The following is a 21592-nucleotide window of genomic DNA, read 5'->3' as shown; positions in this document are numbered from 1 at the left end:
GACAAAACGTTGTTAAAGCAGATCAGCTTCAGGGAAAATTTAATTTTGAAGAAGTGAGTGTTTAACAGTGACAGGCATGAATAAGCAGAAAACAAACATTGATAAAAGGTTAAAGGCAAACTGTTCGCCACTTTGAAGAAGGCGTTGAGGGCCACTTCTGTTTTCTCTGGCTATGCCCCATGAAATGAATTACAGCCCAACTGTACAGGACAATAGCTGGTGGGCTTCATCAACAAGTAAAGGGCTGGCGGGGGCTTTGAGTCACCCCTCAAATCCAAGCATCATCTTAAAAATAGGATGAACTGGAAGTGGCTGCTTCGACAAACTGATCAGTGGTACAGATAAACAGGAATTAGGTTCAATGTTATATAGAGAATGGATCCCCCTGTAAACCGCTTCTGCATAAAGTGACCTAGAGGGACAGCTACTGATTTGTGTGTTTTCCCACTGTGTTTCAGCTCAGTGTTGATAACATTTGATCTCAAGAGAAGACCCAAAAACACTCCTTGTTCAGGCTAAATTTAACAGCACATGACACACAGCTGATCACTGGCTTCTTTGAAAAGAGCCCACAAACGAGGGTGGCATGAAATCGACATTTGGGCAAGAAAACACACAAAGTCATCTCTGTATCTCCTGATCCTCTAAAGCTGCAGCATTGAGGTTAACACACACAGAAGACTATCTATCCATCTCAAGTATGGCTCAGCATTTCGCAAACTTTGACCCATCCATAACCACCAGTCTTTGAAGTGAAATCCCGAGGATATGAACACACAGTCTTGCGCACTCGTTCACACTGTCCGTGCCTCAGGGGTTAAGGTGGGCCGGCAATGAAAGATGCTGTTGATGAGCCAAACGGATGGGTGAGAAGATTGAGGATGTGGGGCGCTGATAGAGTGCTGATAGTTTCGACAATAGACTCCAGTGTGGCGTTTAGCTTCGGGACGAGCCACACGATTGCAAACAGGCACGGAAACACACACAAATACTTCCTTATGCATCTATATGGATTTTTTTTTTTTAACAAAACTATTTGAAGTCGCCAGATATGTATATTTCCACACAAACTCAGGTCATCCCCAGAGGCAGGGAAACTTTGCCTTCTTTACAGCACTGGTGGACTCCCCTTGTGACTTTCACAGCTGTCATGCTCTTCTTTCCAGCCTTCATTCATCAGCTAACCTAAGGGACAACAGCATGTGACGATGCACACAAACAGGCACACACAATTAATGTACACAAATCAATGGATTCAAGTAAAAAAGTTGAGGCAAAGTGTTGATGTGGCGCTAATGCGGTGTTATTTGTCCTAATGATATTTCACTCTCTGATCCTCCAATTGCGATAGTAATTTAACGGCTTGTTATCTGGTCAAACGTCTGTGTGCAAGTTTTCTTTAGGAAAATGAACCCTTTTGCCATCGCCAAGGGATGCTCCGATACACATATTTGATGCATTTGGCATCATGTTTGTTCTGTAAATTATTTAAAATGACACAAATGTGTGACAATTTCAGCTTCTGACAAGTCTCTGTTTAAAAAAAAAAACTTTTTTTTTGCTACATGTGACACTACAGTGGTCAGGGTGACACATAAGAAGCACATAAACGAAAATATCACCCCCCCCACCCCCCTTCACAGCATCTCTATGAAACAGCCGGGTGTGTTTTTATTTTTTTTTATAGCTGTAGCCAGAAGTGGCATGCACCCCGCCAGTTAGCTTTTGTGCTTTTTATAAGTGACACAGTGTGATAGACCCTGCCCGCAAACCTTCCATTACAATCATATTGGGATCCTCTCAACTTGGTTCCTAAGGGGCCCAGTCAGTGTCAAGACTGGCTAAAGTTTAGTCAAAGACATTAAGAGAGCACCTCAAGGGACAAACATTGACACAAAGAGAAGAGAAAAGAAAGGAGAAGAGGGATTAATGGCATGCAGAACCCACTCAGAGTTGTGTTGAACTTTCGACATGTTCAAAAACCATGATCAACAGTTTTTTACATGGAAAGAAACAGAAAATATAATTTAGTTATAAATATTCTCTAAACTTAGTTACTGAGATAAGTTTGTGGGAAAGTGCAACACAGGAATTACCCAGAATTCCAATCTCCTTTTAAGTGTGGCAGCCTGTTGGATCAAAGACAAACTTTTGATGTGTGCCTATAGAAATTATAATGAGGCTAAATAAACAAATTTGAAATGTACAAAAAGAAATGTACGGTGGCCCTGAGTGCAAATCACTCCAACAAATCACTCAAAGCAAAGACATGTTAAAGATCACAACGACAATTTAAAAAGTAAAACAATTTAAAAAAAACACACAAAAAAAACAGCATCTGTACCCCCAGCAGGCTCCTCCCCCTCATCAGGTACACCTGAGGACCCCAGCTGCGCCTCCTCATTCTCATCGGCCGGTGGACTCTTAAGGAGAACCAGGACCTGCACTCAACGCTAGTTCGTTGTACTCCACGGTGCTTCCTCTGGCCTAGTCTGCTATTCTTGTTCTTGCCTATACCACCACGTCTAATTTTGCCTTGTCTCCTCATTAGCCAGGAACCTGACCTCGTCTGATACGCTCTGGACAACCTACTCACCTTCTCGCTGGTTCCACCTTGTCACCCCTCTGGGTATCTACTGGATCACGGTGTTCGCCGTCAAGACCCTCCAACCATCCCCGCCGCATCCTCATCTGGAACTCTGTTCAATACTTTAATTTATTCCTACTCACCTTCCTTACCTGCCGAGTATCCTTCCGGGTTACAGCATCTGGGTCTGCCTCAGTCCGCTGGCCATGACAGCAGCAAATTTTAGAAATCCAAAACAAAATTCCAAACAAACAAAAATGAAAAAAAAAACGTTTCGGAAAACATAATAATGAATGAAATAATGAAATAGGAAAACAAAAGAAGGAACTGGAAAAAGTAGGTTTTATGGGACATTGCCGATTGGACGATGAGATTTGAGGTTTTTTTCTTTCAAATGTATCTTTAATGTCAGCATACTAACAAAAGTTTTATGATGGAGCATATCTGCTACAACTTCATGCCCAAATAACTTTGGGTTGTAATAATGGACAAACGTCCTCATCCAATTAGCGATGTCCCTTGAGTTCTTACCATTCTGGTTACTTATTTATTTTTATTTTTTTTTATCATTGTATTTTCATTTCTAAACAGTAGTTTTCGTTTCCTAAACATGTTTTCTTTTTCCTTTCATTTTTTGGAATTGTGTTTTGGTTTTTGGAATTTTATTTGGATTTCTAAAATTTAATTATATGCTTGGATTTGGAATTTGTTTTTTTCAAGCAATTAAAACAAAATTGAAACTAAAAAAGGCTGCACGGTGGCGCAGTGGTTAGCGCTCTTGCCTCACAGCAAGAAGGCCCCCAGTTCAAGTCCTGGCTGGGGGACATGAAAAACACAACATCAATGGGGAACCTTTCTGTGTGGAGTTTGCATGTTCTCCCCGTGCATGCGTGGGTTTTCTCCGGGATCTCCGGCTTCCTCCCACCGTCCAAAAACATGCTACATAGGTTGATTGGCAACTCTAAATTGTCCATAGGTGTGAGTGTGAGAGTGAATGGATGTGTGATTGAGGATTTTCCACCCTGCGACAGACTAGCGACCAGTCCAGGGCATCCCTTGCCTACGCCCAAGTGGCCGGGATAGGCTCCGGCAACCCCGTGACCCCGAAAGGGAATAAGCGGTCAAGAAGATGAATGAATGAATGAATGAAACTAAAAAAGACATAGTTATGTGTATATATATATATATGTTGTTTTTTCCCTTTCGGCTTTTCCCATCAGGGGTCGCCACAGCGAACGAGTCGCACGGTAAACTTGGCAATGTTTTACGCAGGATGCCCTTCCTGACGCATATATATATATATATATATATATATATATATATATATATATATATATATATATATATATATATGCCCTTCCTGACGCATATATATATATATATATATATATATATATATATATATATATATATATATGCCCTTCCTGACGCATATATATATATATATATATATATATATATATATATATATATGCACATGTATATCAAACTTTGGGAAAGTACTTGTGAAGTTGATTGGCAAATACATTCACACACAAAATAATTCAATTGTCACTCTTAATCATAAACTGACACATTAACTCTTTTGCACACAGAATATGACACATGAGACTAATAAATATTACATTTGTCAAAAAGCGTTTAGTTCATTGCTTGAAGGGAGTAGGAAGAACTTATAAAATCCCATTCCTGTTTTGCTTTACTTAACCTTTTTGCTTTGCTTTTTTAATTTTACTTGTGATCAGTAAGATGTTTTTGCATTGAGTTTTTTGGTGTGATTTGCACTTTAGGGCCACCGTAGAAATGAAGCTGATATGTGACAATAGAATTTGCTGTATTTTTCTGGAAACTTAAAATGAGATAATTTTGAACTAGTGACGGTTTTTTTAGACCAGATTTTCCCTGACCATTTTGATTTATTACAAATATTCAACCCTCTCCATTTTCTTCAATTAAAGCTTTAAAGTTAGTTCTGACTAATATGTTTGTTCTGCAGGTAGTGAGGCCCCCTGTTGCTATTTTTCATGTAATTATTTTCTGACTATTGTATTTATGCTCAGAAGAAATGAAGGTGGTGTTCCGCCACATTTCCATGATCAGCTTCAAAGTCTTGTCAAATTTCATCTTCCACCCAAACACAAACACTTTTCCGTCTCATGACAGGACAGGCTCTCCGCGGGGGTCACCATGCTGATGAGCCTCACCATTTTGCTGCTGTCCATGTCGTCACACAGACGACCTGCTGCGACCTTTAGCGCATCGGCAGGAGCCTCTAGAGTCTAGAAAGATCTCATCCTGGCTTCAACAGTCAAGCTATCTTTCGTTGTTTTCTTGAATTATGTTTTGAGGCATGACTGTGCTGCATTTTTATGGTCTTGTTTTCAGGCAAAACAAACCTCTTTTGTACGAGTTAATCTTTCAATCTGGAACAGAGTAGGTCAGCCGCAGTTCGATTTTGACATGAAAAAAATCTTTTAGTTTTTGGATTTCTGTTTTTAATTTAACCAACATATTTCTGAGGTTTATACAACCTGTATTGAAGTAATACAAATAAATTGGGGTATTTGATAAAAATGTCCAAATCAGCATATCCACGTTCAATGATGTTCAAATGATGTTCAAAAAAGAATACCAACTTGCGTTTTAAATCACATTTTGCAGTTTGAGCAAATGTAGAATGCAGTCAAGTCTTTTCAACAAAGTTTTCACCAAATCACTAAACATGTTTGTCTAGAATGTTCAGCTTTCACAGAGGAAACATTGGCTGTTTCCTTTAATGTCATTTTTGATCATGTGTCTGACTGTCACAGCTGTCAAACAAATAGGACAAGCCGTGATATTTTTTGTTAAAAAAAGTAGAGTCTTGGTGGAAATGCCTTTCAACTCCAGCAGTACATCTCTCCCAGGTGACTGCTTAGCACTGGCAGTAATTGAAAAGCAGCCCTTGGCACTGTGTATGTGAGGTCGCTTGAGTGCATGTGAGAATGAGCATGCAGGGTGCACACATAGAGATAAACATGCATTTATATATGTGTGTGTCAATCACAAGCCCGTGTGCATGCTGTGACGCTCTCACTGCCCAGTTTGAGCTCACGCATGTGCTAGTATCAGCATGTATTTGCGTGCATGTATGCTTGTTTGTGCTGGGAGAGTGCGAGTGTGCCTCCTTTAGTGACATTCCAACCTCTACCAGCTCATGCTTGGTCTACCTTGGAAACGGGAAGTTTTACCTCTTTTTTTTTTTCAAAACCTGAGAATGAACTAAAAACATTTTAATACCCCCTCCTCTTTTTTCTTTCTTTTTTTTTTTGTTGCATTTCCACAACGAGGGGCCAAATCTCTTCAGCATTTCCAGCCCTGTGAGCTAATTTGACAGCTCACGGGGGTGACGCTGATTCCACTTCGCAGAGACAGGTACCCTAGGGCTAGCCAGCTGGATCGCAGCGGATGCTTACAGATTTGGCTTTAGCTTCATGCTGGGTGTCATCTGTCTCTTTGGTCTGGCGCGGGATAATTTTTGTGTGTGTGCATGTGTGTGTACGTATGTCCGCCTTGACATCATGTGCCTGAGCAGTTTGTGCCTGGCAGGCCTTGTCTGTCCAGGTTGGCCATCAAACACAGCCGGCATAGCCCTAATCTGACGAGGCACTGCTCCAAACATGCCACAGCAGCCTGAGAAGTGTGTGTTTGAGTTTGTGTGCATGTGTGACCCCGGGGCAGACCCCCTTTTTACTACTCTTTGCCTTTCTCCTTTGCTCTGTCCCACGTCCAATATCACCCAGAACACACACATGCACAAACCCCCCACACACACACGAACTGAAGGAAAACTTCAAAAACCATCACACAGAACCCAGTCAGTGCCTCCCCCTGAACCTCACAGTCCCCTCCTCTCTGCTTATGCTGTGCTTTGTGCAGCCGTTCCGTTCGTTTCTGGGCTTAAACTCAGCCGGTGAAGAGCCGTTACTCCCAGAGACTGAGACAAAAATCTCCACGTCCAGCGCTTCCCTCCCATTCCCAGTTTTTTTCAGTTTTCGGGACTCAGAGTGGGTGCTTGCTGCAAATGCTAATTGTAGCTGACACTCCGATCTCCCTTTTCAACACTTTTTTTCCACTTTTCTCTGAATGCATGAAAAGTGCAATGATTACCAATGCAGCAGGGTTTTTGGGGCGTTATCTCGCTCCAAAAGAAGAAAAATTCACCACTTTCCTAAAAAGTGTAGAAAGCTAAAAAACATGTTTATTTTCAGACCACGTGATAAATCAATATTAAACCTTTCCATCGGGCCTCATGGACTGGTCCTTTTACTGCACCGAAACTCTGCTCCTCACGAAGCATCCCACCTCCTGCAGGCTGTCGGACAAGGCAGTGGTGATGCTTCCTGTTCAGGATCTGAGAGAGGGACTTTAAATGAAAGCAGAGACTAAAGGAGAGAGAAGGGCAACGGCAGGTAGGTGGGCTGCTGGGCAGCAGGTCCTTTCCAAGCAGCCCTCCTCCTCCCTCATCTTTCCTCCAGCCCAGAGGCCTTGGCATCCAGTGAGTAACACCCCCCACTTCCCATCACCTCCCCCCACCTGTTTGGAGCCACAGTGCAGTCAGTGGCGCTCAGCGTGTTGTGAGCACAAAGCAACGGCCCTGCGGCCCTCTGAGTGGACCTCAGTGTCAAGATCCAGCCAAGCTCAGGGAGAGGACCAAACATGAGGAGGGGAGAGAGAATGGAGAGTAGCTAAACACAGAATAATTATACCCAGTGGGTAATACGTGCACTGATGTTGCAGGGGCAGCGTGGTCAGGCCGGGGTGCAGAGAGACACACACACAGGCAGGAGCGTCACCGGGGCGAGCTTTCAGGGCCAGTGGGCATGTTCTGTAAACCACACTCACAGACGTCCCGCTGCACCGCTGAAGCCTCGGTGGTTGAAGGCTGCAGGAGATCATCAGGATGCTGGCGAGCACAGATTCACAGGGGGCACCCACACTACACAACATGTGGAAGTTAAAGACAAATAATGGAGAGGAAACATCAAGGAAACGTATTTCCTAGAAAAGGCCAAAGGATTATAAAAAGGTACTTTTTTTAGCTTGTTTTTGAAACAAGCCAGTTCAAAACACATTATGGTGAAGGTTTCTTTATACAAATTGCATATTGAAAACAAATTATTATATGTGTTATTTATATTTTATTCAGTACCTTACACACATTCTAATATTAAACATAAATGCTTTTATGATCCCTGTAATAGCTGCAAATCATAATTTAAAAAAATACAATTTTTATTATTATTTTTGAATCAAAATTAAACAAAGTAAAACATAACAAACTTTTTCCCATTTGGGTAATATTTAAATCAAATCAAATAACGTGTAAGAAAAAACTACACTTAAGTTCACTGAAAACCTAAAAAAACAAATTCAGATTTTTAATTTTTTATTTCGAAAGGTAACATCTGAGCACATTTTTACAGGCAATTTTGATGTCTTTGTATAGCGTCAAATAAAAACTGAAGTTATTTAAAAGTTCTCCTGTGAAACATGATTCTACTGCAGTGCAGCGAGCTCCTGCATGCAAACGCAGCAAAGCAGCTGAGTGTCTGCAAGTAATGATACAGAGGGACAGATATTTGCTCGTTATGTTGATGTTGGCTTTGCTCTCTGCATTCCCTAGTGCTGCAATTATCTCTGCTTTGGATGAGGTTAAAGGGACCTTTTGATTTACTCCTTATGTTTGCTTTTTCTTTTTCTTACTTATAGACATTCAAAGTAGTTTTTTTTTATTAAGGAGTCATCTTCTGAATTAAGTTTTTTTCCATGAATGAAAATCTACCTACTTAAACCACTATTTCTTTTAAAAATATGCATTTAAACAATCTTGCTGAACTTTGTCAAAGACAGTACGTTGTGGTGTTTTCTTGATTGTAAAGTATTTTATTGATAACATAAAATAATATACATTTTAGAAAATTATGTCTTCCACTGACTGGAAAAACAAGTCTTACAAAAAATTAAAACAAATATATTTTGTTTACTGGATCTCAGTACAGCCACAGTTGCTCCTAGGTGGCCACTCCTTCCTTCTCAGGCTTGATCCTAATGCTTTTAATTTCACCCTGAAGAGTTATGCATACGGAAACAACAGAATGCGCATCTCTGTCAGAGGAGCCTTTGCTGGTTCTGACATGTTTTCCTGTCACTTATCCCTTCATGCATTTCATGCAAACCTGAGGCGGCAGTGAGGGACTCTTTTCTATCCCACGGCTGTTGATCAATCATTAAATCTCTTTAATAGGCCCCAATCAAAATTAATGGTGCATGTAATAAGTGTTTAGCTAAACAAATGTGGACATTAGAGGGGTTTTGGTGGTGTCTTAATGTTTTTCTCTTAACTTAGCATGACAGTTTGTATGAATTTGTGGGCTCATGAGCAAACTTTTGACTGGTAATATACAGCACTCGCCCCAAACAACGCCACTTCTCACTCTGGATGAATTAATTAGTGCTTACCACAAGTAATGTGTTTATTAATAAATGTATGTCAATATATTTGCATTTCATAAAGTGGGATAAAAAGAACTTTAAAGGCCAAAGTAAATTTCGGTCTGGTGGATTTCAGTCATAGAAAGAGATTTAGTGCCACCGTGTGGTGAATATATATATTTCTAAAATAACCATAAATGCCTTCAAATGTTTGAAAATATCTCCACTGATGTACCTAATTTCAGGTAGTTTCTGTTTACAGCATATTCCTGAAAGAAAAACACGTAACAATAAAGAGTCAGGGAATTAAAAAAAAACAGGTTAAACTAGAGCTATTTAGAACTTTAAAGAAGACTAAAATAACTATGAGTAAATTTATATTTTTATGGTTTCCTATGAATTATGCATCTTATCAATATTTTTATATTTCTTTGTCTTTTTAGGATATTACTGAAGGCATCCCTGTACTTTCTTTAAGTGCATTGTTATGTGTGAAGGAGCAATTGCATTTTGCTTAAATTCTATTGTGGATGAACACATTTATTTTTATCTTATGTTATTCAACAGTTTTGCTTTTTTTGTTTTTAGACACTAGTTATTTGACCTTTTTGTAGTTTTTCATAAATTTTTTGTTATTAATATCTGTAATTGTGCTGTTTGACATGAAGCAACATTTTCTCATGAGATTAGAAATGTGTTTTAAAACTATATTTAAAAAAAAGGTTGGTAAAGTTTAGTTTTATAGTTTTGTATCAAAGATCGAAACAGTAAAGACTATGGAAAGTCAGACTACTGCCAAAAACAAAAAATCTAAAAATGTTGAGCTGGCATTATAAAATCAAAAATTCAAAAGAGGTCGCTGGCTATTTTTGTACATAAAAAGGCTGAAGTTGACAGCACTTGTTCAGTTTTATTTAGATTTTTTTTTTCTTTTTGTGCTTTTGCTCATTTTCCCCCGCAGGTTAGGGATAAATTTAACAAAGTACAAAGATAAATCGGGATAAAAGGCCCTTTTTACTCATTTGAACCCACCAAATCGCAATAAAATCTAACTTTAAAGAGACTAACTTAACTTACTGTACCCATGACTTTTCTTCTGGGGGCAAAAAGAGCATATTGTGGGCAGTTATTTTTAGGAGTAATCATAGAGAAATCTTGTGCTGACTTGCCAATCATGAAATACCTTAACCATGTCAATTATATAAAAAGCTTTTTTGGTTTGGTTTCCACTTTAGAAATAATAACGTTACCAATAAATGATGTTTGCTCAGTTGGCCATTAAGAGAAAACAATGCATCCTTGTATTTGAGAATAGCCTTTAGCTAAACAATTTACTTTTTTTATTATTGTTAAAAGGAAGTTATAATTTATTATATTTTTAAGTAAATAAATGTAAATAAAAAATGAGAAATTTAAAAAAATAATATCAATAATAAAAAAATTGGCAAGTATAAAAATGTGTTTTTAAACTGATATGAGGCCTTCGTTTTTATAGCCAAACACAGATAAAAGAAACCTCTTAAATTTATGATCACACAACATAAATTGTGCATCCATGCCCACATCCAGATAGACTATTAGACTATTTATACATCTGGCATGTATAAATAGGCAATAAAACAGTTTCAATGTTATTGCATAAATATATTTAACCACACAGGAGGAAGCTTTAGTTAAAATAACTCGCTTTTAAAATTTTAAATTAGTTTAGTGATTTTTCAAACGTTTTGGGTTAACGGTGTATTTTAAGCAAAAACTTACAAAATATGTTTTTTTATATATTAGATGGTCTTTTTTTGTTCGTTTGTTTGTTTTTTGTGCCACATCTCAACCACAACCACGAAGCAAAAGAGAGAAGGAACTGTCAATGGGAGGAACCAACCTGAATGGAACACCCCTGTTGTTCAGTCGTTTGGTTCGGTCCTTTGCTCAAACCAGGAAGCAGTTGTTTATATTCCGCCGGAGTCAGCTGACTTGCATTAGGCCTGTAGATCTGCACAATAAACTAAAATAAAATGCCCCAAACTACCTGTAGATGAACGCTCTATACTTACAGGTGCCAATAGCTAATAGTTAACCTAGCCTCTAGCTAATAACATTTTGTACAAACGAGAAGAATTAACGCAACATAAGAGAATCTAACGATGGACAAGATTGCTAAAGGTGAGTGGAGCCCACTGCATTAGGAGAACTTTATATGTATATTTTTTAATCTGCCTGGTGTTTTTGTGGCTGCAGATGTTGGTGACATCAAGTCTCGCCTGTTGGACCACAGACCTGTCATCAATGCAGAAACTCGCTTCTTTGTCAAAGAGTTTGAGGTAACTGAGGCATCAGGAAGCAGCAGCCTGGACAGCTGCACCAGAGACTCATTTATGCATCTTTATCAAGACATTCGTGTTTTTTTGTCTTCAAAATTGTTATGCAATTGACACATATTGAGTTGGGGAATCCAAAAAGTAAGTGTTAACATCTCATTAAGGGTGTCTATTAGAGATTCACTTTCCCAATTATTTGCTTCAAACCTCAATCTTTAAATGTATTGATTTTATTTATTGATTTTTCTCAGTTTTGTTTCGGTTTGATACATGATTTGTGTATTACAAAAAAAGAAAAATTCAGAAAAATCATTTCTTAAATTTGCCAGTAAACAATAAAAAAATGACAAAACAAACTTTCATTTGGATTATACTAAGCCAAGTGTAATGTAATAAAACATTACATTCTCAAATGAAGAACTTTTAATGAGAACGTTGTGGGTAAGGGTGGTTAGTAGGAATGCAACAATTCACTTTCCCACGACTCTGTCAACATTGTAACATACAGTTTTAAACGGAGAATTGGGGCATTCCTAGTGTCAATAAATATAAAGATGCAAAAAGTTTTGTTCATCTTTAAACACATTTTGTAAGAATTTACAACTTTTTTTAAGTTTCAGCTTTTCAAAGGTGCAGCTTAAACTATATTTTCTGTCCTAAAATGTAAATGTACTGTTTTGAACTAGGAAGCTGCACTGACACTTACATTTATACCACCAATCACCAACACACGCCTGCTTAAAATTTTTGTAATTCATTAAATTTCTCTGCATTTCTTAGTAGCAGTTTTTGCAAAAAAAAAATCTTTTTTTATTTACAGTACCGGTCAAAACACCAAGTTTTTCAGTTTCTTATTAACAGTATTCTATGTACCGTAATGTTTTTTTTCACTCCTACATTAGTGGATTGTATAGTCTAGTAAAGTTGCCAAAAAAAAGAAGAAATGAAATCAATTTAAAAACCAAAATAAACGTTTTTTTTTTTTTTATTAATCTAAGGATGCATTCAGACTGGACACATTTGGTTCGCTTAAAGTGAATCAGAGATCGTTTCCACGATAATAAGGAACACATTTTCAGTCTGAAAACACCCGGGTGGACTCTGGTCCGGGAAAAGGAATCGCTCTCTGACCCATCTTTGGAGGTGGTGTCGGTTCGTTTCCAATCGGACTGAGCTTCGGTTCGCTCTGAGATTCCTCAATCCTCATAGCTCAGTCAACCAGAACATGGAAACACCAGTCGGCTCAGCGGCAGCAAAGGGGGACTGGGAGCACTGGGACCCAGGCAGGGAGGTGGATCTTAAAAACCAGGGCTGAACTGACCTGATCTAGTAGGTCAGTTTTTTGGGGGGAAAAAACCTTTTAGTGTAAAACTGAAATGATCAAAACCTTCCGTTTTGTAAACAACCTCTGGCAGTTCATAAGTTACTTTTTCACCATTTCAATTTGTTCATCGGACTTTACCACCCTAAACTGGTGGGGGTAAAAAGCGATGATAATTGGCGTGTTCCAAAACTTTTAATTGAAAGTGTAGACTTTTCCAGGCTTTATGCCTATTATTTATTCACCGCTTCTATTGCCAGCATTAATCTAACCCTATTAGCATTCACTACATTATAGGCCTCTGACAGTCAAATAAACGAAAGTCTGTTATCATTTTATATGAATATTGTTTTCACATCTTAAAAACTGGTAAATTCCCTGTTTTGAAATTTCTCAAACAGGCAGTTTCCCATTATGCTGAAATTATGTTTTTGTTTTTTGTTTTAGAAATCCAAAAATTTATAGAAGTCAAACAAAATGTAAAAAAAAAAAAAACGTCTTTTAACTGAGTTTCTTTTTTGCTGTTTAGGAGAAACGCGGAAACAGGGAGAGCCGACTGCTGGAGAACCTGAACAAGATGGTGCGAGAGGCCAACGATCAAATTGAATCCATGAACTTAGAGGAAACAAACCAGCAGCTTTCTGACATTATTAAACGGTGTAAGTCTCTGGTGATGTTCAGATAATCTTAACAGTTGACAATATTCAGTAAAATAGTACTTGTAAACACCTGTTCCACTCTATATTTAAAGTTCATTATTGTTTAGTCATCATTTCCAGCTCTGGAAGATGCTCACCTTTCATATTTATATCTGCTTTTTTTTTTTTTTTTGTACTGTTTGATTTTGCTTTGTTCCCTCTCATTCACAGTGGAAGCTGCCAACCATGTGGCAGAAAGAGTCCAGCAGAGGGAGCTAGAGGCACAAAAGGTAAAAATCCAAGCAAAGGACACAGACGGAAGATAAATATTCATGTCTTTAAGGATATTTATTAGTATTTAGTTCATGGCCTCGCGTGACCTAAAAAGTGTGTATAAATAGACATTCTTAAATTTTTAAATATCTAGCTAAACATATCAAAATATGTGTTTCTATTCTTTTCAAGTCTGAAAAAAAAAAAAAAATATCCAGGAAAAGTACATTTCAGTTTGAGTCTACAATGTATGGACTGAATAAGCAAGTGGATGTTTTCAAAATAAAAGTGTGCACTTATATTGTGGTTTTTTACTATAAACTATATTGCATTGCTCAAAGGAAAAGGGAAACTTTTGTATAAAGCAACATCAACACATTCAGTGTTGGGTTTTTTAAGACAATTGAGGAAATTTTATTTTGAAATATTTTAATTTCGTCATCCAGGGCAGCCAGCTCCAGGCGAACATGGAGAAACTCAAAGAGGACTGGTCAGAGTTTTTGAAGGAGCAGCAGGTATTAAAGGAAGAGGTGGATGAGGAGCACGCCAAGGCAGTGGGAGAACTTGGCACTCGTTTCAGTGAAAAGAAGAAAGACTTGGCCCAGTATTCATTCATCTGAGGAGTCTGAAAAGGGTGTGTGTGTGTGAAAACTGCTCCCTCATTATATGAGGAGGTCACTACAGGTGTGGACATCTGTTTTTTGCTTGTTTGAGGTTTTCTGTCGGAAAAAAACAGCAGAGAACTCTTAGCCACAAATATGGGCTAAAACTTGCATTTTACAGGCCGTCAACGTCTTTTTTGGTCATCATTATCGACGAAAACGACGTTTTAAAGAAGTCCTAATAAAAGACGTCACTTGCAAAATCTTTCAGTTGTGCCTTGGCTGGGAAATTTTCAACATTTCGGAATTTTTAATAGCCTTTGCTTGAAAGGTTTTTCAAGATAAATGGATTTTTGAAAAAAGGAAAGAGTTTGGCGCCATAATGAAACATTTTAAGAGTTTTTATTGTTTGAAATGTTTCAGAAGACAAGTTTAAATTTGAGACCATCTCATCTGTGAGCAGGAGTTTGTACAGGAAAAACGTTGCTTTGTTTAATAAAGCAGGATCATTTCTCAAATGAGCTGAAGTGTGAATTTGAAAGTGCTGCTTCTTCTATATCCGTTACACCTAAAGAAATCTGTTCTTGACTGGAATTGAGGAGCATCGTCATGACTAGTGATAATGAAGCAGAGACATTCCCAAGTGACAAGCATGGTGGTGGAATTGTCATGAACTGGGCTTGTTTTTTCATATATTCTGAGCACTATGCATTGAAGTCTGTTTTATTCTTGTTTTACAATTGAACTGTTTTAGTCAATGTGCTAATATCAAAAATATATATATCAAAATGTATGTTTTTAGACGAACATTTTTTTCTAAAGATCAAACTTATTTTTTTGTGTGCTTCAATAATGTGATTGATTTAGGAGTAATACATGTATTACATATTCTAAGTTAGTTTTTTTTTTAAAACAGAGAGACATTGCTGTTAGTTATTTACCAAACTCAAGACACAAAAAGAGGAACAGAAAGGACAGTAGCCCGAGTCAAACTTATCCTGACATCGATTTTTAGCCCACGCTGCACTACAATGAAGTGTTTTCTTTTCCTTGAAGTTTAGAATTCTTTTGGAAAGGTTGTGCTTGGTCAGGAATACGGGGCACATTCCCAGCATGGCTCAGTTATTTTAGAACATTGAATTTTTAAAAGCATTGTTCATCTTTCAACTTTTAGATGTTCCATCATTATCTGAAGAAAAGTTTGACCCAGACTAAAAAACACAATATTTTAGAGGAGAAATAGTTTGGTTTTTTTAAAAAAAACCTCTGGCAGCTTAGTAGAATTAAATTATGGGCCCTTAAGAAAGCTGCAGTGTTTTTCCATTTGCTTAGCGGTGACCTGTCCACTCTTGTACTCCCTCCAAACGTCAGAGTGAGGCACTGGAGCTGACATGTCTGCAGAGATCTCAGAGGGAAACCACACACTAGCAGATGTGGAACCAAAAGATCAGCTTTGCACTGTCCTGCGTTCGCCTGCATGCCTGCCTTTCGCCTTGGTGACTGCCATGAGCTGTCCAACGTGGGAGACAGTCCATCTTCATCTGAGACTGACAAAATAGAAGCATCAGTCCAGCATGGCTCCTTTCTATCTGCCCCCACATGTTTTCTTGGTCATTTCATGAGGACTGGAACATCTCATCATCCGCTGACAGTAAGCACCTGGTGGGCTCTTTTGCTTTAAATGTGATTTGGCAGTGAGAATATTTTCAATGTGGACATGCAACAGAAAAGGGTCCACAGGGCATGCTCTCTACATGAAAATTCAGAATACAAAAGTCATATTTCACCCTGAACAACCTTTAAAATTCATGTCAATTAGATGCCAAAGCAAATTCAGAAAATCAAAACTTGGAAAAGCCTCCTTTAGAAAAAATGAATTCCAGCAACACCAAACACTGTGATTGAAAACAAACGTTAAAAAACCAAAGTAAAAATGGCATTGGGTTAGCTGCTGCATAATTATTTTCTAATGCAAATCAGTAAGACGTCTAAAGTTAGTGGCATCAGTGTGCCGTTATCTTCCTCTGTCTGCTGCCCGACGTGTCCGCATGCTTGTTTTCTGTCTCCACAGCGTATCTAAAAGCAGCATGTTCTTCCTGTTTTACAACAAGTGTGGTGCTCTCTGACCGCGGAGCTGCTGTTGCTCGAGCCAATGTAAATGGTGAAGGAAATAGCTGCACTCAGCTGGAACTCCACTTGTTAAACAAAACAGATAAAATTAAAAGTGTGCTGTTTAATGTAATCAGATATCAAGTAAAGCAGCTATTCTGTGAGTGCGTTTGGACACTGTGTGTATAATATTTGTCCTGTGAATGAAATATATCAGCTGCCTGAGGTTTGAATGTCATTCCTTTCTCCAGAAAGAATACAGGAATTAAACTATTATTTAAAAAATAAAAAAAATAAACATTTAACTATTTTATGATTTTGCCATCTGTTTATAGTCAAACATGAAGATAAAAGATAATTTGAGGACACTTGTACAACAGCCGTGTTCCTGATTTGACAGGCTTATATGTTGCATCACTTCTGTTACCCATTAGCATTATATAGGCTGAAAGTCTTTTGAAAAATATTTTTTAACTACCTGGAAAACAAAAAACGTACTAAATTACATGGAAATTTGCTGTATTTGCCATAGTATTGTCCAGTTTTTCTGTTACTCAGCCATCAGGTTAAAGACCCACTCCAATGAAAATCGTGTTTTTGGTGTTTTGGACATATTCTTGTGGCTTTTTCTCATGCTAAGACGTATACAAAGATAATTTGGCTTAAAATTGCATTTCTAGGTCTGTTTTCATTCAGATCATTGTGAATCAGGAGCAGATGAAAAAATGCAGATGGATCTTGTAAGTGGCACGGACACGTTTCTACGGTAAGCCACAAGCTCCCTGCTCTGCTCCATACCGATACATCCACTTAGAGACAACTAACTCCATAAACCTCTTTGTTTTCCTTGTCTGAGCTGGCGTCTGGCTCAAAACTGTACGGCTAGATAGTGGGCTACCCATTTTGTCGCACCAGACGCCAGGGGGTGTTTCTCCATACTAATAGTCCTGCCCACAACTCAGAGACCAATTTTTTTTATTTTACCTAAAAAAAACATTGCAAACATTTTTACATGAGATCAAAAGATAATCCGAGTGGGACTGTAACCCAGAATGTCTGATGTTTAAAGAAGAGGGCACTTTTTTTATAAGACATGGTTTTTTAAATGCACTGTTTTGGTATGGATATGTGCTTTTGTTGAAGGACCAAACACCATGCACATGACTTCGTTTAAAGGTTGTGAATTTTCTTTTCCTTTCAGGTCACCTTCCAGTAAATTGGATGTGAAAAAAGCGTGTTGGACACAATTTCTACATTTTGTGTTGAAACAAAACAAGAGCCAGAACAGGGGTCAAGCCTCTTTTTCCAGACAGCTATTGAGAATTTTCAGCCTCTGCATGCTCTCTTTCTCTCCTTTGTGCTACATGATAGCGCCCCGCACCCCCGTTACTCAGTTACTGAGGGGTGCAAAATGAAAATGCTGGTAAAAAAGAGCTGCACTTCCAAGTTAATAACGCAACATAACAGCTCCTAGGGGAGGTGGTGATGGTTTCTCTGTGTATGGTGATACAGATGCTGATACGAATTCTTCTGGAATAGAAAATGCTCACCCAGTGGACCCCTAAATAAAAGAGTGAAGGCTCTCAAAGCTGCTGTGTGAAATAGATATTTCTCAAAAGGAAGTTTGCATGCAGTTCCAGAGTTTACAAAACATGCACTGAGTGACACATAAAAGCAAAATTTAGAGAGGAAATAGTTAGAAATTGCATATCACTTGTTTTAAATGTCGCCCCTCCCTTGTTAGCACGCTCGTAAACTCCCTGGTGAACCCTGACTCGTAAAAAAGTTCAAATTCTTTACTTTTTCTGCAGTTGTGTAGCAGTTTTCCCTGCTTGAGGGGCGCGCGCCATCTTTTCTGCAGCAGAATCTGTTACATTTAATTACGTGAGCCGCACATGACGCCCTGCATCTGCAAACCCTCAACTGCCAGCAATGCTAATAAACCAGAGCTCGGGTGCCTGCCAGGTCCAAGAAACACAGATAAGAGTCCAGCAACAACAGAAGCCTTCCTCAGTCAATCAATTGCTAAACAATAGCCAGAGATGATGCTGAGCACAGGATGTCATCGACCAGCGGCTACCAGCAGCAGCAAAGTTTGTTGTCGTCTAGATTCCTGAACCTTTGAGGAATGTCTGGCTTCACTGCCAAACACATACTTCTTATGTCGCTTTGATTTTCCCTGTTTTATATATCAGACATGTATTTTTCCATGTTGTTTTTCCTAGAATGTTTTGCTGAGTTGTTTTGGACGGAAAAATAATGTCCAAAACAGTGTCTGTCAGTACCGCAAATCATGGAAATAAGTCCAATAGCTCCCATCTTTGCCAACAGGATTATTTACTAATAAAGACTTTGCAGCTGAAAGCAGTGAATTTAGAAGAAAAGCTGTTTGTTCCTCCTGATGTCACTCCTAGAACTTGCTTTGGTGAACATTACAAACTATTTATTTTCAAATTTCAAACTGTTCTTTTAAAGATCTTCCTCTTTTTCTTTTTTTTTTTGCTTTTGAACTTGCTGTGCCTGATTTTAACAGCTGTTGGCTAACACCCAAAACTCTGAATTATGCATCCTTTTTTGTGTAGTTGTGTTTTTGTAGACTTAAAAAAGTAAATTTTCTCAAGTTTTTTTTGTTTTTGTTATTGAATTCAGACGAAAATATGGTCTCTCTGATTTATATTCAATTCAGTTTTCTTCCCCTGTCTTTATATCGCTCAGCTGGAACTGCTACTTGTACAGTGCTTGACAGAGCAAGCCACACCATACAGTCACTGACTTTAGAATAGAATAGAATAGAATAGAATATAATATAATAGAATAGAATAGAATAGAATAGAATAGAATAGAATAGAAACTGGATGGTACCTTGTTAACATATTAAAATACAGCAGATTGATTATCGTCGCTAAGTTATCCTCACTATTGTAACCTTACATCCATTAAAAGACAAATAAAGTTTTATCTAAAGAAAAAAGTTTAAAGTCGTTTATCTTGCTATAAAAAAAGTAAAACCTGAAGAGTATGAAGACAATAAATAATTCAAATCATGAGAAAATCCAAACTTTAACTCTATCTTTACAAGATCCCTATTTGTGAAAAAACTGGAAAACATTCCAGAAAACTTATATTACTTTCAAAATATTTGATGTCAACAGGCAGTAAAATTGTTCTCCAGTTGTTCTCAGATCAGACCCCTTTGCTCTCACTCAATGATTTCACAATGAGATCTCCAAGGAGCATCTAATAACCCAGCTACCTCAGCCCCCTGAAACCCAATAAATCAATCAGTTATCCTTTTACAAGCTTGTGTGTGAGCTACCATTCACGAAACAGAAAACCTCTGCCGTGGATGGCAGCCAAAAAAACCATCCTGACTGACAGAACAATGAGACGGACAGGAGGAGAGGGAACAAGGCGAATGCATCAGTCTACACCCAACAGCAGACTTTTCCATGCCTCTTCATAGACTTTGTGTCCATGTATATTTGGAGCAGCTCCAACCCGTGAGCCCCATCTGAATGTGAGCTCAACCTCTCATCCTGCCTTTCTCCAGGGACACCCTGGCTCTTGGCAGAAGAATGTATGGGAGTGGGCTCAAGCAATAAAGGCAACTCTTTTTCAGGGTGTTGGGCAGCCCCGGGCTTCACTTTTCATGGTTTCCCTCCTCTGTGTCTTTGAGCTTAAGTGGGCTGCTTCTGCTGCTCCTCTGTTTCATGCATAATGGCTTTACCTTGAGGCTGAGGTAAAAGAGACAAAGAGAGGGATGGCTCCACCACTGAGCTTATGACTCATCTATTGAATGCCCATGTTAAGCACTGGATGTCATGACTTCTTGTAAGAGCCCAGTCTGGGTTTGCTTTTCATAGCTGGAGCAGATCTGTGGTTTGGCCAAACATTTAAAAGATTTTGCAGCCGTTTATCTTAAAAAAGAAACACACAAAAAAGAAAGAAGAACTTTTTTTTTGCCAAAACAGTCGAGTTCTCCTACTTTCTTGAAAAGAAAGACAGGTAAATCCGAATTCTATCACTAATGGCCTACTTTTTCCCTTTTTTGTGAGAAACTGTTGGTCTTGAATGTTTTGTCATTTAACATAAAGTATTTCTCAAAAAAGCACTAAAGGTAGCTGTCCTAGCTGCTAAAAAAATGAACATATTCACTTATAACAGTAGGCAGGACAGGCTCTGGCGACCCCGTGACCCTAAAAGAGATGCAGTTGATTGAGAAAATTGATGTAAAGATGGATTTACAAGCTTACAGAAAAGTAAGAAGACTTTTCGATCGTTACCTTAAAAACTTAGTGTGTGTTTGTTAGAGAGGTTTTCTGCTCATGATAAATCACAGTAAGCTGAAAAGTGTGGCTGCATTGATGCCAAAAACTACAAACACGGAAAACAGACAACACTTTTAATTGTTGTCATTTCAGACTCTGGTGAAGGTTCGGCAGAGTTAACAAGCAAAAACAAGAGGCCAAAATGAAAAACAGAAACGTTAAAGACAGACTGTATTTATACTGGTTCATTTTATATAAACAGACTATTTTTGGCCTCAGAGTTTCTTTGGCCTTAGAGACTTTTTGAATCAACTACTCCACTGCACACTGAGCAACACAGTTGGAAAAATCAAAAAGCTTTATAAGATAGTATGTTGTTTACCTTTTGGCATATCCAGTCAGGGGTCGCCACAGAGAAACAGCTTTCACTGATTAGCTGGTGGTTTGGCAGAATTTTTTTTTGTTATGCCAGATGCCCTTCGTGAGCCAACCCTGTATTTTATCCAAGCTAGGTAGGTTGCATAATTAGGTAGCAGGATGAAGGGTCTTCTTTATACACTAAAAAAAAGCAGAAAAATTGTTTTTTTTAGAATTAGCCACCAATTGTTTTTTTTTTGTTTATGAATTTAAACCATTCCAAATAACTGACGAGTGGTGGTATAGCGATGGGAGCAGGGTTACCAGGTCTGTGGTGGAGCTCTTTGTTGCAGATGGAGTGATGCACCACTTTATGTTTCACACATTCTGAGACAGAAATGACAAGTTGTGGTTTTGGCACAATTTGTACCGATCTTACATCCCATCTCAATTCCCAGGTGGTGCAGAAAGTAACAAAAGGGTATGTGTGTTTCCACTTAGTGTCAGCATTTCTCCTTGTGTAGATAAGTGTGCAATCTGTATGTGGTGCAAACCGCTCTGCAGCTCACTGACTGTCATCTTGCCTAGTTGCTGTGGAGTCATATTTTACGCACTGACAGCAGTATGAAATCAGTCCTTTCATTT

The 21592-nt window shown here is 38.4% G+C and overlaps 1 protein-coding gene across 1 annotated transcript; it reads left to right on the top strand.

Annotated features, from left to right (window-relative positions):
* The first annotated feature begins 10997 nt into the window (after positions 1–10997).
* On the top strand, positions 10998–14734 carry bloc1s5 (biogenesis of lysosomal organelles complex-1, subunit 5, muted). Its single transcript, XM_023950327.2, has 5 exons — positions 10998–11224; positions 11300–11382; positions 13230–13359; positions 13570–13628; positions 14058–14734. Exons 1-5 carry the CDS (start codon positions 11206–11208, stop codon positions 14229–14231), a joined length of 465 nt encoding a protein of 154 aa, XP_023806095.1. The 5' UTR covers positions 10998–11205; the 3' UTR covers positions 14232–14734.
* The last annotated feature ends 6858 nt before the right edge of the window (positions 14735–21592 follow it).

The sequence above is a fragment of the Oryzias latipes genome, chromosome 20 (genome assembly GCF_053564925.1).
Source record: "Oryzias latipes strain Hd-rR chromosome 20, Olatipes_Hd-rR_3.1".
NCBI lineage: Eukaryota > Metazoa > Chordata > Actinopteri > Beloniformes > Adrianichthyidae > Oryzias > Oryzias latipes.
Note: the sequence above shows the minus strand (reverse complement) of the source record. Positions and strands in the feature narration are given on the sequence as shown.